Source organism: Bufo gargarizans, chromosome 2 (assembly GCF_014858855.1).
Source record: "Bufo gargarizans isolate SCDJY-AF-19 chromosome 2, ASM1485885v1, whole genome shotgun sequence".
NCBI lineage: Eukaryota > Metazoa > Chordata > Amphibia > Anura > Bufonidae > Bufo > Bufo gargarizans.
This window is the reverse complement of record NC_058081.1, coordinates 242,556,105-242,580,552: the sequence shown is the minus strand read 5'-3', so window position 1 is coordinate 242,580,552 and position 24,448 is coordinate 242,556,105. Positions and strand designations below refer to the sequence as shown.

Genomic DNA, 24,448 nt, shown 5'->3' with positions numbered 1-24,448 from the left:
TAATTTTTTAAGACAGTAATTCCTTAATGGGGTTGTCACATTTCCGCAAACTGCATTTATCATGTACAGAAAGTTAATACAAGGCACTTACTAATATATTGTTATTATCCATATTGCCTCCATTGCTGGCTTCATTCATTTTTTCATCACATTATAGACAACTTGTTTCCACTGCAATGCACATTTGAGGTGGCTGGGACGGGAGCTGCTGTGCTCTATAAAAATATCACATGATTTATCCTATCAGGTGAATGGTGTAAAAACAGCTAGCTTTTAGTCACTTCACCTTTCAAAAAAATAATATCAAGCGATCAAAAAGTCATATGTACCCCAAAATGGTATTAATAAAAATGTCACCTCATCCTGCCAAAAATGAGCCCTCACACAAGACTATAGTCAGAAAGAAAATATATATATATATATATATATATATACAGTACAGACCAAAAGTTTGGACACATCTTCTCATTCAAAGAGTTTTCTTTATTTTCATGACTATGAAAATTGTAGATTCACACTGAAGGCATCAAAACTATGAATTAACACGTGAAATTATATACATAACAAAAAAGTGTGAAACAACAGAAAATATGTCATATTCTAGGTTCTTCAAAGTAGCCACCTTTTGCTTTGATTACTGCTTTGCACAATCTTGGCATTCTCTTGATGAGCTTCAAGAGGTAGTCACCTGAAATGGTCTTCCAACAGTCTTGAAGGAGTTCCCAGAGATGCTTAGCACTTGTTGGCCCTTTTGCCTTCACTCTGCGGTCCAGCTCACCCCAAACCATCTCGATTGGGTTCAGGTCCGTGACTGTGGAGGCCAGGTCATCTGGCGCAGCACTCCATCACTCTCCTTCATGGTCAAATAGCTCTTACACAGCCTGGAGGTGTGTTTGGGGTCATTGTCCTGTTGAAAAATAAATGATGGTCCAACTAAACGCAAACCGGATGGAATAGCATGCCGCTGCAAGATGCTGTGGTAGCCATGCTGGTTCAGTATGCCTTCAATTTAGAATAAATCCCCAACAGTGTCACCAGCAAAGCACCCCCACACCATCACACCTCCTCCTCCATGCTTCACGTTGGGAACCAGGCATGTAGAGTCCATCCGTTCACCTTTTCTGCATCACACAAAGACACGGTGGTTGGAACCAAAGATCTCAAATTTGGACTTATCAGACCAAAGCACGGATTTCCACTGGTCTAATGTCCATTCTTTGTGTTCTTTAGCCCAAACAAGTCTCTTCTGCTTGTTGCCTGTCCTTAGCAGTGGTTTCCTAGCAGATATTGTACCATGAAGGGCTGATTCACACAGTCTCCTCTTAACAGTTGTTCTAGAGATGTGTCTGCTGGTAGAACTCTGTGTGGCATTGACCTGGTCTCTAATCTGAGCTGCTGTTAACCTGTGATTTCTGAGGCTGGTGACTCGGATGAACTTATCCTCCGCAGCAGAGGTGACTCTTGGTCTTCCTTTCCTGGGGCGGTCCGCATTTGAGCCAGTTTCTTTGTAGCGCTTGATGGTTTTTGTGACTGCACTTGGGGACACTTTCAAAGTTTTCCCAATTTTTCGGACTGACTGACCTTCATTTCTTAAAGTAATGATGGCCACTCGTTTTTCTTTACTTAGCTGCTTTTTTCTTGCCATAATACAAATTCTAACAGTCTATTCAGTAGGACTATCAGCTGTGTATCCACCTGACTTCTCCACAAGGCAACTGATGGTCCCAACCCCATTTATAAGGCAAGAAATCCCACTTATTAAACCTGACAGGGCACACCTGTGACGTGAAAACCATTTCAGGTGACTACCTCTTGAAGCTCATCAAGAGAATGCCAAGAGTGTGCAAAGCAGTAATCAAAGCAAAAGGTGGCTACTTTGAAGAACCTAGAATATGACATATTTTCAGTTTTGTTATGTATATAATTCCACATGTGTTAATTCATAGTTTTGATGCCTTCAGTTTGAATCTACAATTTTCATAGTCATGAAAATAAAGAAAACTCTTTGAATGAGGTGTGTCCAAATTTTTGGTCTGTACTGTATATATATATATATATATATATATATATATATATATGGCTATTAGAAAATGGCAATACAAAAACAAGATTTTTTTCCCCAAAACTTTTTTTTAAATAGACAAATTTTGTATTGTCACGTCCGTAACGACCAGCTCTATAAAAATATCACATGATCTACCCCATCAAGTGAATGCCTTTAAAAACAAAATGATGCCAAAACAGCATTTTTTTTGTCACCTCACCTCCCCAAAAACAATATCAAGTCAACAAAAACCTGAAAATGATGTATGAGACCTTAAATTGTGCGGGATAAGTTGTAGTGTTCATAGGAATCATTTACTTTTATTTATTTATTTTATTTTGGAGGGGTAAAAAAATGTCCTAACCTATTGCAGTGCTGCCCCTGAACTTGCTATTTGATTCTTATATATGAGAGTATTTTTTCCCGGAAAAGGACTGGGAAGATAAGAACATATTCATCTAATCACAACCTGCCCAATCACTAATTGGGCCATTCATTGATGCCATGGCCCAGATATTTACCAGCATCTGGATCACACCATCAGATAAATCACTCCAAACATTTGCACCCGTCACACAAAAACATCAATAAAGTTCCCATTTAACACTGTCCTTATACTGTCAATATCCTATCTCTAGTTAAAATATGCTGACTGCTGCTCTGGCTATATCTAACATACTGCAATAATAGCAACTATCACTATAGAGGAATATCTAATATATTTCTGATAGATGGAAAAGGTTTCCATCAGTCAGAAAAGATTCTCTCACTGACTGTCTCCATAAATTGTAATTTTCAATTCATTTTAATAAAGCTCCTGCATAGGACCGCACGTCTCAGGAGCAGCACAACAATAGATTAGGGTATTTTTTTACCCCTCCAAAAAATAAATAAAAGTTAACTTGTTAACTACAACTCGTTCTGCAAAGTTAAAGGTCTCATAAAAAATTGTATACAAATAAAATGTATTTGGCAATACCTACTTTCTGCTTGAACAGTTGACACATCTAAAGGTATTGATTTTCAGTTGTACTCGGCTATTACAAGGCCTGTACTTGCAATGTGCAAAATAGAGACGTGTTTTTAGTGTTGCTAATTTTTCCTCTTTTACAATGACTATTTTCCTAATGTTAGTTTTGATAACAGCTCGATTTCACCATAAAAACAATAGAGAGGTGTTTTGCACTGTGCCATGCATCTGAATTTCAGACCTGCCCACTTTTACAAATACTATAAATAATTAAAACTCAGGGGTCATTATGAACTGACCTTTCACCTAGAAGAATATTGCAGCACTACTCTACATAAATCACCCTTGTCTCCGTAAAAAAAAAAAAGTCCCTTGGGTTATCCCAGGTTATTTCTGCACCAATTCAGCAGTGTAGCTAATATTACATTATTTTTTTTATTTTATTTGTATGGCTTTGCTACTTTTTGTAATTTAAAATACAAAATATTAAAATTAAAAAGTCTCCCAGTCTCATCCAGTTCCTTTCCTAAAGCTATGTATAACATGTATGCAAAAAAAGTGCAAAAAAAAGTGTTAGCTCATACTCTTAGGCTGGGTTCAGACCTGAGCGTTCTGAAACGAGCGCTCTATATGCGCGATTGTACGGGCGTTTACAATCGCGCATACAGAGACAGGCGTGCACACATTGTCGCGCGTTCCCGAATATCTATGTGCGGGAACGCGCGACAAACGCCCAAAAAAAAGCTCAAGCACTTGTTTGAGCGTCGGGCGTTTTACAGCGCGATCGTACGTGCTGTAAAACGCACAGGTGATAACCATTCCCATAGGGAATCATTGGTTCTTGCCTGTTGTGCGTTTTACAGCGCGTAGGAACGCGCTGTAAAACGCTCAGGTGTGAACCCAGCCTTAGGGCTCATGCACACAAACATATTTTCTTTCCGTGTCAGTGCCGTTTTTTTTGCGGACCGTATGCGTAACTATTCATTTCAATGGGTCCGCAGAAAAAAACTGAAGTTTAACCGTGTGCATTATGTTTCCGTATGTCCATATTTCCGTTACGCAAAAAATAGAACATATCCTATTATTGTCAGTTTTACAGACAAGGATAGTACTGTTCTATTAGGAGCCAGATGTTCCGTTCCGCAAAATACGGAATGCACATGGATGTCATCCGTATTTTTTGCGGATCCGTTTTTTGCGGACCGCAAAATACATACAGTCATGTGCATGAGCCCTCTTGCCAAATTACAGACCTGTTTGCCGGGGGCAGACACAGTAGTAGTCCCTCTGATTTTACCAGGTTATTTCAGTTCAGCAGTGTAACCAATATTACGTGATTTTTCGTTTTCATTTGGATGCCTGTGCTATATTATTTCATCCAGCCCCATCCCTAAATGTATGGAAAACTTCAAGGGAGCAAAACATGTAAAGAAAGTGTCAGCTCATATTCCTAGATACTTACCAAATGAACAGATTTGTTTTCCAATGGCTGACACAGAAGACCAATATGTATACAGTATATAACAATATCTAGACTATCATAAATCAACTCCTTTAGGTGCAATAGTATTTGTGGACAGCATTTTTGGGGGGGAAAGGATGAGCTCGGTAGATTGAGATATAGTTTTGTGGGAAAAGATTCAGTGCAAGTTTTATTCATTTATATCCCTGCTCTTTCCATGCTTAGGAGTGCAGTGGATGGTGATTGACAGCCTTCTCTGTATGACTGTGCTTAGAGATAGTTTCATTTTCTGACAGAGGTGGACTAGTCATAAACCCTACAGGAAAATATCCCAGTGGTCCGATGCCCAGATGGCCACCCAGGGGCGGACTCAGAACCCTCAGGGTCCCCGGGCAAAATAAATCAAGGGCCCCCTTACAGGCTCCACCAATGTTCTGCTACAAGCCCCACCCTTGTCCCGCCTCCATGCCCCGCCTCCAGCCACACCCTACACAATCTTTAATAAGATTTCAAAGTTAAAGTGACACAAAAGGTACCCAGACCACTTCAGCTCATTGAAGTAGTCTGGGTACAGTGTTCCTTTTGCAAATCGAGCTGCAATGTTCTAGAGAAACTGCATGGTTTACGTTCCAGCAATAAGTCAGCGTCTAGTGGCCGGCAGCCGACTGAGGGCTTCATGGAGTAAAACAGACCTTTGGTCCAGTATCTGACGCTGGACGTCCTCACACCCTGCATGATGACCTCCAGGGTCAAATTTTTCCCCATAGGAAAGCATTGATTCAATGCTCTCGTATGGGGTGATCTAATCTCAGTGTCCATTAGTGAGCCTTTGTTAGAAGCAGTGTGGGCATAACTACTGTGAAGGGGGCACATATCTGGGCATAACTACTGTGAAGGGGGCACATATCTGGGCATAACTACTGTGAAGGGGGCACATATCTGGGCATAACTACTGTGAAGGGGGCACATATCTGGGCATAACTACTGTGAAGGGGGCACATATCTGGGCATAACTACTGTAAAGGGGGCACATATCTGGGCATAACTACTGTGAAGGGGGCACATATCTGGGCATAACTACTGTGAAAGGAGGGGAGGCCCTTCACAGTAGTTATTAATCCCTTTCAGCAGTCCCCCCTTCAGTGAATGGGGGACTGCTGAAAGGGGTTAATAACTACTATGAAGGGCCTAGCCGTCTGGGCAACCCCACAGATCATCCCCCCACCCACCTTGTTCCACTGATCCGTTACTTGCGGGCTACATGGGCATGAGTTCAGTCACTTCGGTGCGCAATCCCATCCTGTGGCGCGTGATCCCACGAGACCCGTGACCTACAGCGGCAGGTCTTGCGGGATCACGCGCTGCAGGACGGGATTGCCCACCGAAGTGACTGAACTCATTCCCGCGCAGCCCACAAGTAGCGGAACAATTACAAGAGGGGTGGGGAATAGCCAAATAAAAAAATATTTTGAACCAAAAGGTGTTATGGGGGCTCTGTGGATGGCACTGTTATGGGGGCTCTGTGGATGACACTGTTGTGGGGGGAATCTGTGGATGGCCCTGTTGTGGGGATCTGTGGATGGCACTGTTATGGGGGGGATCTGTGGATGGCACTGTTATGGGGGGGATCTGTGGATGGCACTGTTATGGGGGGGATCTGTGGATGGCACTGTTATGGGGGGATCTGTGGATGGTACTTATGGAGGGGATCGGTGGATGGCACTGTTGTAGGGGGATCTGTGGATGGCACTGTTATGGGGGGCTCTGTGGATGGCACTGTTATGGGGGCTCTGTGGATGGCACTGTTATGGGGGCTCTGTGGATGGCACTGTTATGGGGGCTCTGTGGATGGCACTGTTGTGGGGATCTGTGGATGACACTGTTGTGGGGGGGGATCTGTGGGTGACACATATAGCACCTTATGCTATATATGTGTCATCCACAGATCCCCCCATAACAGTGTCCCTGTGAGTGAATGATCCCCCCCCCCCTCCCCCGGCATCTGTGGTTGTAATGGCAGCAGGGCCCGGTGCAGTCACTGTATTCTACTACACCGGGCCCCGCTCACTGTAATACTAATATTCCTATGTGAACAACTTGAAATCCTCTGCGATCCTCTCCCTCTGAGCTCTCTGTACTCACAAATTCAGTAGCAGGCCGGGCGGCAGCGCAACTGACTGACGTCACGCGCCTGCTCCTCCCACTTTATGAATGAAGTAGGAGGAGCAGGCGCGTGACGTCAATGAGTTGCGCTGCCGCCCGGCCTGCTACTGAGTTTGTGAGTACAGAGAGCTCAGAGGGCAGGGGCGTGACTAGAAGTGACTGGGCCCCACAGCAAATATTTGTAAAGGCCCCCCAGCGCGCTTCGCACCTCCCTCCTCCTGTGTAAACCCCACTCCTTTGGCACAGTGTAGAGGTATACTGTATATTGTGGGGCACAGTGTAGAGGTATACTGTATATTGTGGGGCACAGTGTAGAGGTATACTGTATATGGTGGGGCACAGTGTAGGCTATATGTGTATAACATAAACATATTTCATATGAAAACTTACAGTTACTTGGCCCTTGGGGTTCTCGGACGCCACTTCCACACTTTGGCCGTGTGGAAGTGGCGTCCGAGATCCCCAAGGGCCAAGTAACTGTAAGTTTTCATATGAAATATGTTTATGTTATACACATATAGCCTACGGCAGAGCTGATGTGTTTTATCCTAATGAGAAAGATTTCATAATAAGGATTTGGAGAAGGGGCAGAGGGATAGCAGAGCAGGGAGAGGCTGGTGCTGCTACTAGGGGGTCATACCATGGGGGTGTAATAAAGCCCACCATAATGCCCCCCCAGTAGTAATCATTCTCCATATAATGTGACAGTGCAAAAATACCCCCTTGTAATGCCCCCAATTGAGCTAATGTCCCCATAGTGCCCCCATAATGTGCCAGTATAAAATACCCCTATATAGTGCCCCCAGTAAATTCCCCCATAGTGCTCCTCTCCCACCTTCTGCTAGTGCCCCCCATAATGTACCAGTATAAAATGCCCCATATAAAAATGCCCCATATATAGTGCCCCAGTAGATGCCCCTCAGTGTCCGGCCTCTGATAGGCTGCCGGCCTAGTGTCCCCCATAATGCCCCCCAATAATGTGCCAGTAAGTGTCCCCATAGATGCCCCCCCATAATGTGCCAGTATCAAGTGCCTCTCCCCCCCCCCACATGTCCCAGTATCATAGTGCCATCCCCCCCATGTGCCAGTATCAGGTGCCTCTCTCCTTCCCACCCCCATGTGCCAGTATCATAGTGCCAAACCCCCCATGTGCCAGTATCAAGTGCCTCTCCCCCCATGTGCCTGTATCATAGTGCCAAACCCACCCATGTGCCAATATCATAGTGCCAAACCCACCCATGTGCCAGTATCATGTGCCAACCCCCCCCCCCACATGCCAGTATCAAGTGCCTCTCTCTTCCCCCCATGTCCCAGTATCATAGTGCCATCTCCCCCCAAAAAGTGCCAGTATCAAGTGCCTCTCTCCCCCCCATGTGCCAGTATCATAGTGCCAAACCCACCCATGTGCCAGTATCAAGTGACAACCCCCCCCCCCCCACATGCCAGTATCAAGTGCCTCTCTTCTCCCCCCCATGTCCCAGTATCATAGTGCCATCTCCCCCCCCCCCACAAAAAAAGTGCCAGTATCGGGTGCCAACCCCTCTCCCCCCCATGTGCCAGTATCAGGTGCCTCTCTCCCTCCCCCCTCCCCATGTGCCAGTATCAGGTGCCAACCCCTCTCCCCCCATGTGCCAGTATCAGGTGCCAACCCTCCCCTCCCCCCCAGGTGCCAGTATCAGGTGCCCCCCCATGTGCCAGTATCAGGTGCCAACCCCCCTTCCTCCCCCCCAGGTGCCAGTATCAAGTGCCTCTCTCCTCCCCCCCATGTCCCAGTATCATAGTGCCATCTCCCCCCCCCCACAAAAAAAGTGCCAGTATCGGGTGCCAACCCCTCTCCCCCCCATGTGCCAGTATCAGGTGCCAACCCCCCTCCCCCCAGGTGCCAGTATCAAGTGCCTCCCGCTCCCCCCCCATGTGCCAGTATCAGATGCCAACCCCCCTTCCTCCCCCCCAGGTGCCAGTATCAAGTGCCTCTCTCCTCCCCCCCATGTCCCAGTATCATAGTGCCATCTCCCCCCCCCCCACAAAAAAAGTGCCAGTATCGGGTGCCAACCCCTCTCCCCCCCATGTGCCAGTATCAGGTGCCAACCCCCTTCCCCCCAGGTGCCAGTATCAAGTGCCTCCCGCCCCCCCCATGTGCCAGTATCAGATGCCAACCCCCCTTCCTCCCCCCCAGGTGACAGTATCAAGTGCCTCTCTCCCCCCCCCATGTCCCCAGTATCATAGTGCCATCTCCCCCCCCCCACAAAAAAAGTGCCAGTATCGGGTGCCAACCCCTCTCCCCCCCTATGCGCCAGTATCAGGTGCCAACCCCTCTCCCCCCCCAGGTGTCAGTATCAGGTGCCAACCCCCCTCCCCCATGTGCCAGTATCAAGTGCCTCCCGCTCTCCCCCCCCCCAGGTCCCAGTATCAGGTGCCTCCCGCTCCCCCCATGGTAGTAACAGTCGGGTATTAAAAAAAATAAAATAAACACTTCTACTTACCTCCATGTCAGCGATGCGATGCAGCATCTTCCTGTGTCTCGCCCTATATGTCCATATATGGACTCCATATATGGAGTGCTTGTATTTCAGAAAAGTTTATGCTGGGATTCAAACCCACGACCTTCTGTATCAAAGGCAAAGCACTTAACCACAAGACCATGTAATATGAGACTTCTACTGTTATAGCTGGCTAAGTGTACATCTATACACATGGCAGCTGCTCATATATAGATATAGCAGAGCTGAGTGTGCTGGGACAGCTGTCATATAGAGATATAGCAGTGCTGGGTGTGTTGGGGCAGCTGTCATTTGTATAGATGTACACTTAGCCAGCTATAACAGTAGAAGTCTCATAGTTTTTCAATCAGTTGTAATGCAGCCTTCATGGCTGTGTGGGTTAATGCTTTGCCACTGATACATTGGAGGTTGTGGGTTTGAATCCCAGACACACCAGGAGACTTTAGGAGACAGTAAGATTAGATCACATGTGAAGGGGCCCTGAACACGATATTTAACTAACTTGAAAATAAACTGTCACGCATGCTGCCGGGCGGCGCCCCGAAGCAGCTGCCACCGGCTGTGTACATACTGTATGGACCTGGCTTTCAGCTAAATTCAACTGTGTTGCCTTCCACAGGACAGTAATTGTGCTGCACTGTGGTAAGGGGTTCCGTGCTACACTAAGTTATTGGCCCTGCCTTCTGTCAATTTGGACCCTCCTACAACATGATTTTTCAGGGCCACTTTACATTCCCAGTCTGCCCATGCTTACTGATTAGCACCACTCCTACTCTGTAACATGCTGCCTACAGAATGGACACTATATTCAGCATGACAGCTTTTCTTAAAGTGTCTTTAAGAATCCACCAGTAATTGTTATCCATGCAATTCATTACTTCATCCCCTTAGGGCCTAAGGGAATGGCCCAAGGTAGTACTGGGCGCACTTACCTACTGCCCCCTGCACAGGTTGCACATAGGGCATATCCACCCCTGCTGTTATTTACTATTAATTCTTCCTAGCATCAACAAGCTATGTATTCCTCTCTTCTAGTTTCTACACCATTATATAAGACCTTGATCATTTTGTTTTCTTTATATATGTATGCTTTTTATTTTTATTGTAAAGTTAATGAGACTATATAGTTCATCATGTATTTTTGCTATATGCTGCAGTTTGAAATTAGGTGGTGTGCATGAGCCGCAGGCAGTGAGTTCATGCTCCTGCTGTACTACATGTACTCACATACTACATTTTACACATTCTTTTTTACACATTATAATTTCACACATTATACACATTCCTTTGCGGAAACTATTTTGTTTCACCCAGTGTTTGTAGTGACATGCAATGTCTGTGGCGAGACAAGCACATTTCTGATGGTACCACAATTTAATTATCTAACATGACTATGCATGATGTGTAGCCCTAGCATGTTTTCTTACAGTATACCATTATTACAGGTGTTCATAGTTGTAAATGAGTAATAATTTCACTTCTTTCTCTTTTATTTATAGCCATTGAACTAGAGTATTCAGTAGATCTGGGTCTCACCTGGAATTCTGTACTTAAAGACTGTCTTCCAACCAACGTGGATTGTAATAAATATCAACTTCAAAGAGTTTTGGTGTCTGACACATTCAATAAATGGACCAGGTTGACATTACCTCTTCCTGAATATACCAGGTACACAAAAATACTGAATGAACAGAAATACATTCATGTCATTGGCTGTGATATATATATATAAACATTCAGTTATTCCAAACTTCTACTTGTCTTGAATTGTCTACCTTTAAACTTTTGGATAGCTTTAATCATTGATTTTGATAGAGGGCTTTTCAGTAATATGAATTTGACTGCAACACTTACTTAGCAGTGACTTCAGGGGTCATTTACTATGCTAAAATACGCCTAAATTAAGCATATTTCCTGCGCACATAGTGGCACTGCTATCTGTGACTTCGCCCTGCTCACGCCAGGTCTACAAAAAGTGGGCGTGGCGTGGGCAGGGAAGAGGATGGGATGGCAGGTCCGTCTCATTTACCATGGTTTAGACGTAAAAAATTGTCTAAGTGTAAAATAGATAGATACTGTAGGTACAGTAGATGGATACTGTAGATAGAAAGATAGATAGATACTGTAGATAGATGGATACTATAGATAGATAGACAAATACTGTAGATAAATAGATATTCTTATATAGTGTATAGTGTTACAAGTCAATTCCTTAAAGGGAACCATTCACATTGAACATGGTCTCCGAGCTGAAGGTAGAATATTATAGAGCAGGAGTGACTGAGCAAATTGATATATGGGGGGTCATTTATTAAGACCAGCATTTTAGACGCCAGTCTTAATAACCCCTATACATGGTGGTAGATCTTCCGAAGTTATGAAGATATGCCGGCTTCTACATAACTTCAGCGCATCCAGCGCCAGTTCTAAATGTAACACAGCTTCCTAGCTGGCTTATATTTAGACCGTTTTCTACACCTAAAACAGACAGGCCTGCCGGCGGTCCCCTTCCCTACCCACGCCCACTTTTTTAGACGAGGCGTGAGCGGGGAAAAGTCACAGATTACGGCACAACTAACCATTGGGCCGCAATCTGTGCCTGAAATATGTCAATATAGGTGTATTTCAGGAAAATAAATGACTCCCATAGTTTCATAGGAAAAGATTCAGTAAAACTTCTAATTTATACAATTATATCCATGCTCATTCTGGGCTTTAAAGTCAAGGAGGAAGTCCTATCAGTGATTGACAGCCTTCCCCCTATCACTATGTATACACAAATAGCTGTCAATCACTGATAGGAACGCCCCCTGGACTTCAAAGCCCAGAATGAGCAGGAATTTAAATGAATAAAATACAAGTTTTGCTGAATCTTTATTTACAAAACTATATATCAATCTGTGCAGCTCCTCCTGGTCTATAACATGCTACCTGCATATTAATTTGCTTTGTCATAGTGACAGGTTTCCCTTAAACAAAAAAGTGCATATTACCATTCACTGATGTTAGTTTGGTGACTGCATGTGCAGAAAGAATCCCAGGATTATCCATGGCAAATGACATCAGGGTCTGACTGGTAAGGACAGTTTCCTGCAACAGAATGTGACAGGGTAGAAAAACAGCTAATCATACTGGGAGAAAATGTGGATTTGTGTTCACAGCTTTTGAAGAAATGTTGTAGGGTGCACATTATATCACTGATATTAGTTTGTATTACTATGAAGGTAAAATTATACAAGTGAATATTTTTGAACACTCTCACTGGCCTACAAGCAGGTGATAAGTCTGTAATACAGTGTATTGCTACATGAAATAATCAAAGCCATTATTAATTCAACTACATAAAGTTTGATACATATTTATTTATAGATAAGTGTTAATATTTTCAGATCTCAGGCTACAAGGTTCCGCTGGAATCAGCCATCACCTTTTGATAAGCAGCAAACCTGGGCTATTGATAACATCTACATTGGAGATGGGTGTGTAGATATGTGCAGTGGACATGGGCGCTGTGTACAAGGGAATTGTGTGTAAGTATCACTGGTCTTTGTAATAACTTAATCAATGGTTCCTTCCTCCAAGACCCAGACATAATATGAAAAAATGCAACCAAAACAGAAAGCAATGCAGCTCCACCAGAATCAAAATTGAATTCTTCTTCTTTTTTATTTAGAACATTAAAAAGTCACAGGTAATGTTATACATGAAGAAGAAGGAGATTTTAATTTTCATTCAGATGGAGCTGGATAGCTTTCTGTTTTGATTGTATTACCCCACTTGTTGGAGTGGAATCCATACACCTGGAACATCCATTGGCTGAGTAGCTGGTGAATACACTACTCCATAATCAAAAGATCTTTCTGAGAAGATCCTTTCAAGTAAAAATCATCACGAACCATCTTTATTTGAACAAAATATATTTAGTCCAACTATCAGATGAAAATATTAAACATGGTCAACTACTTTTCAAATGATATTAGCCTGGCAACAGTCAGCAAATATGATCGTTCTTTGTTAATTTTCAATTGACAGATGTTCATTTTGGTTGAAATCGCCCATTTTGATCAACTTTAGACTAATGTGTATGGCCACCTTAACAAGATGTGGCAGTTGTAAACACCATCAGCGTAGTGGAATGCATGAGTAGAAAAGAAAAAACCCTTAAGCACACAGCCTTCTTCAGTAGGTTGAACACGTAATCAGTTACTTTTATCTTCTATCTGCAGTCATTTGCATTAACGCTACATTAACTGTGCACCTATGGTAGTAGTACTTCTGTTATTATGCATAAAGCATGTCTGTAGATATTACTCTGAATATTTCATCTTTAAATCATGTATGTACAGTATTGCTTTTGGGATGTTACTGTACTTTTTGCTTTACAGGTGTGATGACTACTGGGGTGGTATTTACTGTGATGAGCCAGAGATGTCTTTACCAACTCAACTCAAAGACACCTTTAATAGAGCCCCAGCCAGCCAGAACTGGATTACAGTAAGTGGTGGCAAACTCAGCAGTGTATGCGGTGCAGTAGCATCAGGAATGGCTCTTCACTTCAGCGGGGTGAGTTTTGTCATATTTAGTATATCCCATATTGTCTGCATTAGTTTTAAGTCTTATTAGCTGTGATTGAATGGGTATTCCAACATTTGGATGAGAAGGCTGTAGGGTCATTACACTTACATCCTAAACATGTGTACTCACCTTTCGTGTCACACTGTTCCCAGGGCCGGTGTAAGGCTTTTTGCCAACACAAGCAAAGCTACATTTTGGCGCCCCCCCCTCCCTTGCAGCTCACCTGCAGCAGCTGGTTTCTCCCCTGTGTGGTCCTGGTATCTTCTCTCTGCTTCAGACTATCGCTGGTTTGAGGACCGTATTTTTCACCCTCTAAGACGCACCTAGGTTTTAGAGGAGGATAATAAGAAAAAAATATTACACCTCAGGTCAGACCAGCAATCAGACCCCCAATGTTAATCAGACTTCAGCTCACAGCCCCAATCAGACCCCCAATGTTAATCAGACCTCAGATCAGCCCCCATCCATCAGCCCCCAATGTCAGCCATTAGCCCCATGTCAGCCATTAGCCCCATGTCAGCCATCAGCCCCCATCCATCATGCCCCCATGTAAGCCATCATGCCCCCATGTCACATTTCTCCCCCTCCATGTCAAATCACCCCCCTATGTCACATCAGCCCTCCATGTCACAATTCTCCCCCTCCATGTCACATTTTTCCGCCCTTCCCCAGGATGCGCCCCCTAAAGCAGCCGCTTGGTCTGCCTTCTGGTAGCACCGGCCCTGATTGTTCCCTATGTGTTCCTCCTCGGTGAAGGAAGAGTGGGCTCTACTTCAGTAGCCACTGTGTTGCAGACTACAGTTCCCATCATGCATTGCTGATTGTATTCCAGGCTCTTCTCCTCCCCTGTTTTTCCATGGTTGCTGAAGAGCAAGCCTCCCCTCCCCCTCTTCTGCTTCTCACAATAGTTCCCAGTTACAGCCTCCTATAACTCCTAATGCTGGAACTGAGCATGCCCGACCGAAAAGCTGAGTGACCGGTCATAACCATGGGCAGTGAGCTACTAACATTACATTTAGAGCCAGAAAGTGGTGTGAAAATACTGTTTAAATGATTGTATATTAAGGATATTTACTTACATATTTATCCTTTCAATAGGAGTCAGGTTTTGTATACCAGAGTACACCTTTAGGTACAGAAATATATTAATTATGCTTTTATACGGTACAGACCAAAAGTTTGGACACACCTTCTCATTCAAAGAGTTTTCTTTATTTTCATGACTATGAAAATTGTAGATTCACACTGAAGGCATCAAAACTATGAATTAACACATGTGGAATTATATACATAACAAAAAAGTGTGAAAGAACTGAAAATATGTCATATTCTAGGTTCTTCAAAGCAGCCACCTTTTGCTTTGATTACTGCTTTGCACACTCTTGGCATTCTCTTGATGAGCTTCAAGAGGTAGTCACCTGAAATGGTCTTCCAACAGTCTTGAAGGAGTTCCCAGAGATGCTTAGCACTTTTAGGCCCTTTTGCCTTCACTCTGCGGTCCAGTTCACCCCAAACCATATTGATTGGGTTCAGGTCTGGTGACTGTGGAGGCCAGGTCATCTGGCACAGCACCCCATCACTCTACTTCATGGTCAAATAGCCCTTACACAGCCTGGAGGTGTGTTTGGGGTCATTGTCCTGTTGAAAAATAAATGATGGTCCAACTAAACGCAAACCGGATGGAATAGCATGCCGCTGCAAGATGCTGTGGTAGCCATGCTGGTTCAGTATGCCTTCAATTTTGAATAAATCCCCAACAGTGTCACCAGCAAAGCACCCCCACACCATCACACCACCTCCTCCATGCTTCACGGTGGGAACCAGGCATGTAGAGTCCATCCGTTCCTGCATCGCACAAAGACACGGTGGTTGGAACCAAAGATCTCAAATTTGGACTCATCAGACCAAAGCACAGATTTCCACTGGTCTAATGTCCATTCCTTGTGTTCTTTAGCCCAAACAAGTCTCTTCTGCTTGTTGCCTGTCCTTAGCAGTGGTTTCCTAGCAGATATTCTACCATGAAGGCCTGATTCACACAGTCTCCTCTTAACAGTTGTTCTAGAGATGTGTCTGCTGCTAGAACTCTGTGTGGCATTGACCTGGTCTCTAATCTGAGCTGCTGTTATCCTGCGATTTCGGAGACTGGTGACTCGGATCAACTTATCCTCCGGAGCAGAGGTGACTCTTGGTCTTCCTTTCCTGGGGCGGCCCGCATGTGAGCCAGTTTCTTTGTAGCGCTTGATGGTTTTTGTGACTGCACTTGGGGACACTTTCAAAGTTTTCCCAATTTTTAGGACTGACTGACCTTCATTTCTTAAAGTAATGATGGCCACTCGTTTTTCTTTACTTAGCTGCATTTTTCTTTCCATAATACAAATTCTAACAGTCTAGTCAGTAGGACTATCAGCTGTGTATCCACCTGCCTTCTCCACAACGCAACTGATGGTCCCAACCCTATTTATAAGGCAAGAAATCCCACTTATTAAACCTGACAGTGCACACATGTGAAGTGAAAACCATTTCAGGTGACTACCTCTTGAAGCTCATCAAGAGAATGCCAAGAGTGTGCAAAGCAGTAATCAAAGCAAAAGGTAGCTACTTTGAAGAACCTAGAATATGACATATTTTCAGTTGTTTCACACTTTTTTTGTTATGTATATAATTCCACATGTGTTAATTCATAGTTTTGGTGCCTTCAGTGTGAATCTACAATTTTCCTAGTCATGAAAATAAAGAAAACTCTTTGAATGAGAAGGTGTGTCCAAACTTTTGGTCTGTACTGTACATCAGAGAAAAGGGCATCATTTTCAAAACAGTGATACGTGCTGTAAATGTAACCTGGTGAGCCACACCAGTGTCATATCTGTTTAGTGCACCAGTAGTAGGTAGACACCCAGATCTCTAGACTATATCTAGTACACTTTGGCCTACATTTCATAGTTAATTTATGTGAATTTTAGTATAAACTGTGCTTTAATCCACTAATAACCAGCTATTTTTTCAGGTTCTGCTTCTCCATATTTAAGAAGCTGTAACTTTTTAATTTTTTCACTGACATGGCAGCATGAGGCCAAGTTTTATGCAGGAGTGATTACATGTATTTGGTGCTGCATGAGTGTATATATGAATTACTTTGTAATTTATAGTTTTTTTGCATTACAAATATAGAAAAAGTGATTTTTGACATTGCTTTGTTATTTTATGGCGTATACTGTACATACTGTATTTCACAGCAGATAGTCTGTTAAATTAGTTAATCAGGTTACTTCTGTCGCGTGGACATCTAATAAGTGTAGTTTTTTTCTTTTAAGTAAAGTATGCAAAATAAAATGAAAAATATTTGCTTATTTACTATTTTTTTTAAGCTTTTTATGAAAAATTTGGTTCATTTTTTTTGTTTATTTAATGAACAAATTTGAAGGAGGGATAATGGTTTTTATTGTTGACTGAGGTTTAATAATTTATTTTTATATTTTTGTAGGGTTGCAGTCGCCTCTTAGTTACTGTGGATCTGAACCTTACTAGTGCTGAATTCATTCAGTTTTATTTCATGTATGGCTGTCTAATAACACCTCACAGCCGTAATCAAGGAGTATTGCTGGAGTATTCTATAAATGGAGGCATCACCTGGAACCTATTAATGGAAATCTTTTATGATCAGTACAGCAAACCAGGGTATGTATGGAAAATCTAGGACCCATTTCTGCTTTTCCTACACTTTAGGATACTGCCCATTTTGTTGTCTAAATGTTGTGGAGGTTCACAGAGGATTTTAACTTTTGATGGCCAGCAGTAAAATCCACCATGTCTGGTGGATTTTACATTCTACAAAATAACTGTATCTACATAGTAGAATTGAAGAATTATAAATAAGAACACCACCCAAAATTGCACTGAAAAGTGATATTCTAGGTGGTGGTCTTCTTAAAGAGAATTGCCAGTATGCATGCTATATGATGGAATTTCACAGAAAATGTGGTCTGTATAAGGGGTGCTGGAGAGCTTTCACTGTACTATTATTATGGAGAAAAATATTTTGAACTTTAAATGCACAAAACCCAACAACACCTTGTGTTAATCTCCGACAGTGGAAGGTTTGTGCAGTTAGAGATAAGAATGTTTATGCATCGCTGTATCACAACTCCCCCTACTGTTGTTTTATGAAACAGCACTTCATCTGTTAGTGATCCTGTATTAATATAGTATGGGATTGCCTAAACACTGTAGTTATCTCATCACATGTCATGAGTGGAAACTGCCCCTTTCAAAGCAGATGTGATCAGATAAATGTTCAGGGTTGCAGGAAATGTTTAAATCATTTACAACCTGCATTCTGCTGAAGGGTACGGACTTTCATGAAACAGCCTATACCTACTGCAGTTTAAATGCTCCATTATCAGGCTGTTCCCACTTGTATATTATGTAAATAATAGGGTACTGTTTTGTTTTAATATGTAAAGTGGTATATACTTCAAATAGTCTGTTCATTTAATTCTTACACATATACCAGAACAGGAACAGTTTGGGAATGTAAAGTGGCCCTGGGAAAAAAAAACTTAAAGTCGTCCCAAGTTGTAGACCAGGCCAAATTGAAAGAAAGCAGGGCAACCGAAGTAGGCAGGGTCAACACAAAGCTACAAGTAGACAGTTACAAGAGAAATAGCCGGGCCAGCAATACCACAGTGCAGCACCAAATCTGGCCATATCACCATACTGAGGACGGTGATACAGTTGGATTCAGGAGGACACCTGCGGTTGCTGCCTAGCTACATAAGCATCTGTTGCTTCTAGCATTAATTAATGTTGTGAGCATCAGATCATTATGTACCTGGCCGGCAGCTATAAGGAAGGCTCAAGCGACTCCCATGGGCATTGGCCCACCGGGAAATTTCCCTGTAGGGTCTATGGCCAGTCTGCCCCTGTACCCAGAACATGTAAAGATGTTTAGTAACATGGAACTACTTTTTACAGCCTTATGAAATTGAAAAAATGCACAAAGTATACATAAGATTTGTGTTATCTCATACTCTTTGCTGGTACTGTTCTACGCTGCGGTAAACTCGCAATGTGTGCAGGGGGCCTTAAAAAAAGCACACAAAAAATGTATTACAAAAGTTCCAGAATATCAGAATATAGCTTTTTAATGTTGCAGTTGCAGAATAATGTTTTATATCTTTGTATGGTATGTATCTTGCAGAGTATACTGTGGCCCCATTTAATAAAGTGAGTGCACCTAGATTTTGGCATAAATTTCACTAAAATGTGGAACAGTTTGACACATATATGTTTGGATAAGCTATCTACGCCTAGCTTGACAAGGGGGGGGGCTTAACATAAAATGGGTGTAACTTTATGCCAAGGGACATGGTGCCATTAGAAAGTACATATTGTCCAACAAAAAGCAAGCTCATACGGGTATGTGAATAAAAAAATAAACAAATAATAGTTTTGGCTTTGGGAAAAAACGGAAAATCATTTGGTCTTGAAAGGGTTAATATTGGCCACAATTCTAACGTAAAATTCTGAGAATTGTGTCCATCCCTGTACCAGATTTATCATCCAGCCTGAAACCTCTGGAATAAATCTGGTATAGGTCTAGAGCCTGTCTAAGCGTATGCCATCAATAGGATTAGTGAATCTGCTCCATTGTGTTTGTAATTTACTTTAAATAATTTCATTTCTGAAAAAAGCTATTTCTTGCACTTCATCAACAGGACACCAAGGTGAGCTGCTTAACAATATTTTTTTTTTCACTTGCAGCTTTGTAAATATTCTTCTACCTCCCAGTGCTAAGACATTTGGCACTCGATTCCGCTGGTGGCAGCCTAAGCATGATGGCCTAGAGCAAAATGATTGGGCAATCGACAATGTTCTGATATCTGGTTCTGTAGATCAGAGTACGGTGATGTTAGACACGTTCAGCAATGCCCCACTTCCACATCATGAGCGCACCCCAGCTGATGCAGGCCCCGTTGGGAGGGTAGTCTTTGATTTTTATGACGAAGAAAAAACTGCAGGTAATTGAATTAACAGTATAATGATATTAGCTGTTATAATATTTTTCTGCTTACATATATTTCCATACTGTGTTATAATCACTTCAGTATATATATTCACTATCTATATAGTCTTCACGTTACACTTATGAAAATAATATGCCAATGTTTACCTTTGCAGAACATATACAGCAGGTTGTATAACATATATTTTCTTTATATCATCTAAAACAGGGATGTCAAACTCGTGGCCCTCCAGCTGTTGCAAAACTACAACTCCCATCATGCCTGGGCATACTACAGCTATCAGGGAATGATGGGAGTTGTAGTTTTGCAACATCTGGAGGGCCATGAGTTTGACATCCATGATCTAAAATAAATGTCAAGTTCTCTCATGAAGGAGTTCTTTCATGAAGACAACCCCAGTCATACCGCTGTATTAGAGAAAATGGAAATCATAAAGGGACCCCCTCCATGAGCCAGAATGCTGTATAGTCAATAGAGAAAATCATAGCATGCATCGTTTACATACAATTTTTGCTCATTCAAGTGAATGGGTGTGCAGTAAAGACGGATCTCACACGGACACCATCCGTGCGTATTCCATGGACACCATTACGTACAGTAGGTGTCATTTATAGTTTCAGAAGAAAACTGATAATAGGTTTTAGCAGTTTTTAAACATCATACTGTGTATTCACACAGCCATTTTAATTTCTGTGTGCTGTCCATTCTAAAAAGGGATACAAGTCAATGGGGCTATTCATACGTATCTTTTTTTTATGTTCTGGTCGTTTTTTTGTTTTTTTTTAAGTTCAGACAAACCAATTCAATGTATGAGAGTGAGAAAAAAAACACAATGGAGGACATTTATCATTTGCAGTTGTTTTTGTGTCAGTTTTAACTCTGTCTTTGTTTTGTGTCTGTGCCAAGCTCATGAAATGGCGCACCTTATTAATGTATTTGACATGATTACAAAGTGGTCTACACCTAAATGTCTAAAAGTACACCAGGCAGCTTGGTGTAGGTTGTGACTTTTACAAAAGTTACCCATAGTAAATGTGCAATAATCCAGGTCTAATCTCACTTTTAGCCCTGAAATATAGACCACTTTGAAAAGTGGAGAGGAACCGCAAATGTCCCAAAATGTAACCAAATGTCGCAGGAAACACTGCAATCAGTATCACGTGCGACAATTGTAAGCCAAAAAAAGTCTGACTTGTTAAATGTCCCCCAATGTGCATATAAACCATACATGTTTCCTAGATTCTCTTTGCAGATGGAAAATTGGATTAGTGTTCATAAAAAAACAGTGTGAATAAAGCTATCGTGTGTAAAACACTACAATTTTTGTTTCATTATAAGTGAATGAGCATTGGCTTTTCCATGATGACTGTAGCATTGAGAGATTCTGTGACTCACCCGATGGTGTAATGATCTGTGGAAGTCATGATGGCAGAGAAGTGTACACGGTAACCCATGATCTAACACCAGCAGAAAACTGGATCATGCAGTTTAAGGTAAATGTGATTTCTTTTTACATTACAGGCTTTCTTTTGTTATTTCACTGGAGTAGAGGAAACATGAAAGCAATACATACGTACCATATTTGCTGAGGGCTTTGCTCTTTTCCTCAAGTAGACTTATATAAGCTGTATTGTTGAGCGAGCATGCTCGAGTCAGTGTATTTAAATCCAATTTAGCCTCTATTTCTGAAAAGTTTCTGCCAGGATTTGAACTCACAACCTTCTACATTAGAGGCAAGGACTTTAGCCACTCAGCTATAAAGCTGAACGATAAACTGTGTCAGAAAAACCTCATAGTAGTTTGTCATGTAGCAAGTATTCCTATACAGCAGATGTATGATTTCATTTTTTATTTATTTTTTGTAATTACACATTTATTTTCTGCCATACATTTTTTTTTACAATTACTAAAGGAACAAATATAAATTTAATTTAGCCTCTATTTCTGAAACGTTTCTGACAGGATTTGAACTCACAACCTTCTACATTAGAGCCAAGAATTTTAACCACTACACTATGCAGCTAAATGTTAACCTGCAGTGAAATATGAAATGATACTTTTGCTGTATAGGAATACTTACTACATGTCAAACTACTAATGAGGTTTATCATTCAGCTTTATATCTGAGTGGTTAAAGTCCTTACCTCTAATGTAGAAGTATGTGAGTTCAAATCCTGGGAGAAACTTTTCAGAAATAGAGGCTGAATTAGATTTAAATACACTGGGTGTCCCCAAGCACTGACTCATATATGGACATAGCTATATATGGTGTCAGAGCGTGGACTCACACTGGGGGATTCCCTCACTGTACAGCAATCTTCTGCATAGAACTCGGTGGGACACGGCACCCTCCCCTCATCTGTAGAGCACCCGAGCACTTTGGTGCTCGATCAACACTATTAAGCTGTAAACAACTTGTAGACATCACGCTAGAGCTCACAAAAATTAGTTCTGGAATAACCGATTTAGGCTGCGTCCCCACTTCAGTTATTTGGTTAGATATTTCTATCAGTTATTGTGAGCCAAAAACCTTTATACCTGATTTCTGTGTAGGCGTCACTACTGATTTTGGCTCACAAGAACTGATGGAAATAGCTAATCAAATATCTGAACTGTGAACTTGTACTTACATGTTGAGTAGGAGCACCTGGGAGACAAGGGGCTTTATACTTAGCATACAGGCAGATATTGCAGTGCCCTAGTGTGGCTGTAGCCCCGCACACATAGAGTGGCCATGTGATTTTGCAAGTAAAACTAAGATATGACATAGAAAATCATGTAGCCATTGGTCACCATATGCTTAGCCACACAAGGAAGCATTGTGTGGCTGTATCTCTGTGGTGCCTGTACATGGCCCAGCATTCAGCAGTAAGCCACATAGATTTACCATGACCAGCTGCACTGTGGGTATAGGCACACATTACAGTGTCCGGCCACACTGTGTAGGAGCACCTTTAAGCAAAGTCTTGTTCACCTAGTGTGTAATGATAAGTGTCATATGTGACTATATCTGACAAGCCTGTGTTTGGATTCTTCTACATTAGCTCAAATCCCACAGGACATTACTATTTTCCATAAGATACTCTCAAAAAGTCTGAATGCATTGTGTGTGGGCTTGCAATCTTGTTCTCAAAACCCCAAAGTCTATTTCCCTGATAGATTTACAATTTGTGCAGTTATTATATAGTCATACCCCTACGCTGGGTCCCATACTTCATTAAGTTTTCTGGCATCTCTGCAGAGATTGAATAATTACTGCACTACACCCAACTCCTCTGCATATTCTGCCAAATATTGAGAGGACACATTGTACAAAATCTCATTTCCCAGGAAAACCCCACTGAACATAATGTATACTGTACCTCTGGAGACTATTATCGTTGCTGAGTGGTGTATATAGTCTAATAAGCCTCTGAATCTGGGAACTTAAAGAGAAAGTGTAATCAGAAAATGTCCCATTGTTTAAATTACATGTTTATATTATACATATGATTTTAGAATTTTTGGTGAGTATTATTTTTTTGATGTTTCCATGTCATTATCTACGGTATATTAAAATGTATATAATCCTGCTGATTTCCAGCTGTATACAGATAACTTTTCACTAGATATTATCATTACCACAGGTAGAATTACAATGACAAGTAACACCTATATATAGATAACCCATGATCCACGCTTCACAATAGGTGATATCACACCTTATCTACTTCTCCCTGACCTCTGCACAGGTCACTGAGCATGCCTAGAAAACTCTCCCATATAAATCAAAGTGGTTCCCCTCCTTTCCATTGTGTCTATGGCCCATGTAGTGGCTCTAAAAAGCCAGAGGGGGAGATTTATCAAACTGCTGTAAAGTAGAACTGACATAGTTTCCCAGAGCAACCAATTAGATTTCACCTTTCATGTGGAATCTGATTGGTTGCTATGGGCAACTAAGTCAGTTCTACTGTACAGCAGTTTGATAAATCTCCCCCAGGGAATGATTAACATATTTTAGGGCTGGTGGCAAGTGTGAAAAATGCAGGATTATATACTTTTTTAAATATAGATAGTGACATGTAAAAATAAAAAATAAAACACCCCAAAAAATATGTTTGATGTTAAAACCTGTTTTAAACAACATATCATTTTCCAATGTGTGAAGTGAACGCATAGCACACGCAATTAATCCTAGCCCATTCATTTTAATGGGTCTGTGCAAATGAGCGTTGTCTTTCGCGCGTCATTTCTGTGTTGTGAGAGAATAGCAGCATGTTCTATATTCTGCGTTTTTCACACAGCCCTCAGCCCATAGAAGTGCTTCAGTGGCTTCAGTGAAAAATGCATTGCATCCCGATGTAATGTGTTTTTCCCTGATGGTTTCTAAGAGATGTTGTTTGCCATGAAAAAATGAAAAACTGATTGCACCCGAGCTGAAAAAATTGAAACGCTGAACGCAATTGCATACAAAACTGACTGGACTTTCTTGCAAAAGGGTGCAAGTTTCACTGAAAGCATCCTGACACAATCCCTATTGTTCGTGTGCAAGAGGCCTAAGGGGTTAATGCTTTCTTTTCATTTATGATGTACGCCTGATTTTGGCTTCAAAAACTGCATAAATAAACTGAATGTGTAGTTGTACCCTGACAAGAGATTTTAATACCTGCAAATGCAAACTTTGATCATTTAAATCCCTTTTCTATAATCCATTTTTTATTTAATATATCT

At 41.9% G+C, this 24,448-nt stretch overlaps 1 protein-coding gene across 2 annotated transcripts in view; it reads left to right on the top strand.

Annotated features, from left to right (window-relative positions):
* The window catches only part of RELN (reelin), a 716,958-nt gene that overhangs the window by 630,441 nt on the left and 62,069 nt on the right, over window positions 1-24,448 (top strand). For both annotated transcript variants that reach the window (XM_044280166.1, XM_044280165.1), the window contains exons 46-51: window positions 10,640-10,808; window positions 12,530-12,670; window positions 13,526-13,703; window positions 17,197-17,390; window positions 19,476-19,732; window positions 21,077-21,231. In XM_044280166.1, coding sequence (XP_044136101.1) covers window positions 10,640-10,808; window positions 12,530-12,670; window positions 13,526-13,703; window positions 17,197-17,390; window positions 19,476-19,732; window positions 21,077-21,231 — 1,094 coding nt within the window. The remainder of the gene's footprint in view (window positions 1-10,639; window positions 10,809-12,529; window positions 12,671-13,525; window positions 13,704-17,196; window positions 17,391-19,475; window positions 19,733-21,076; window positions 21,232-24,448) is intronic.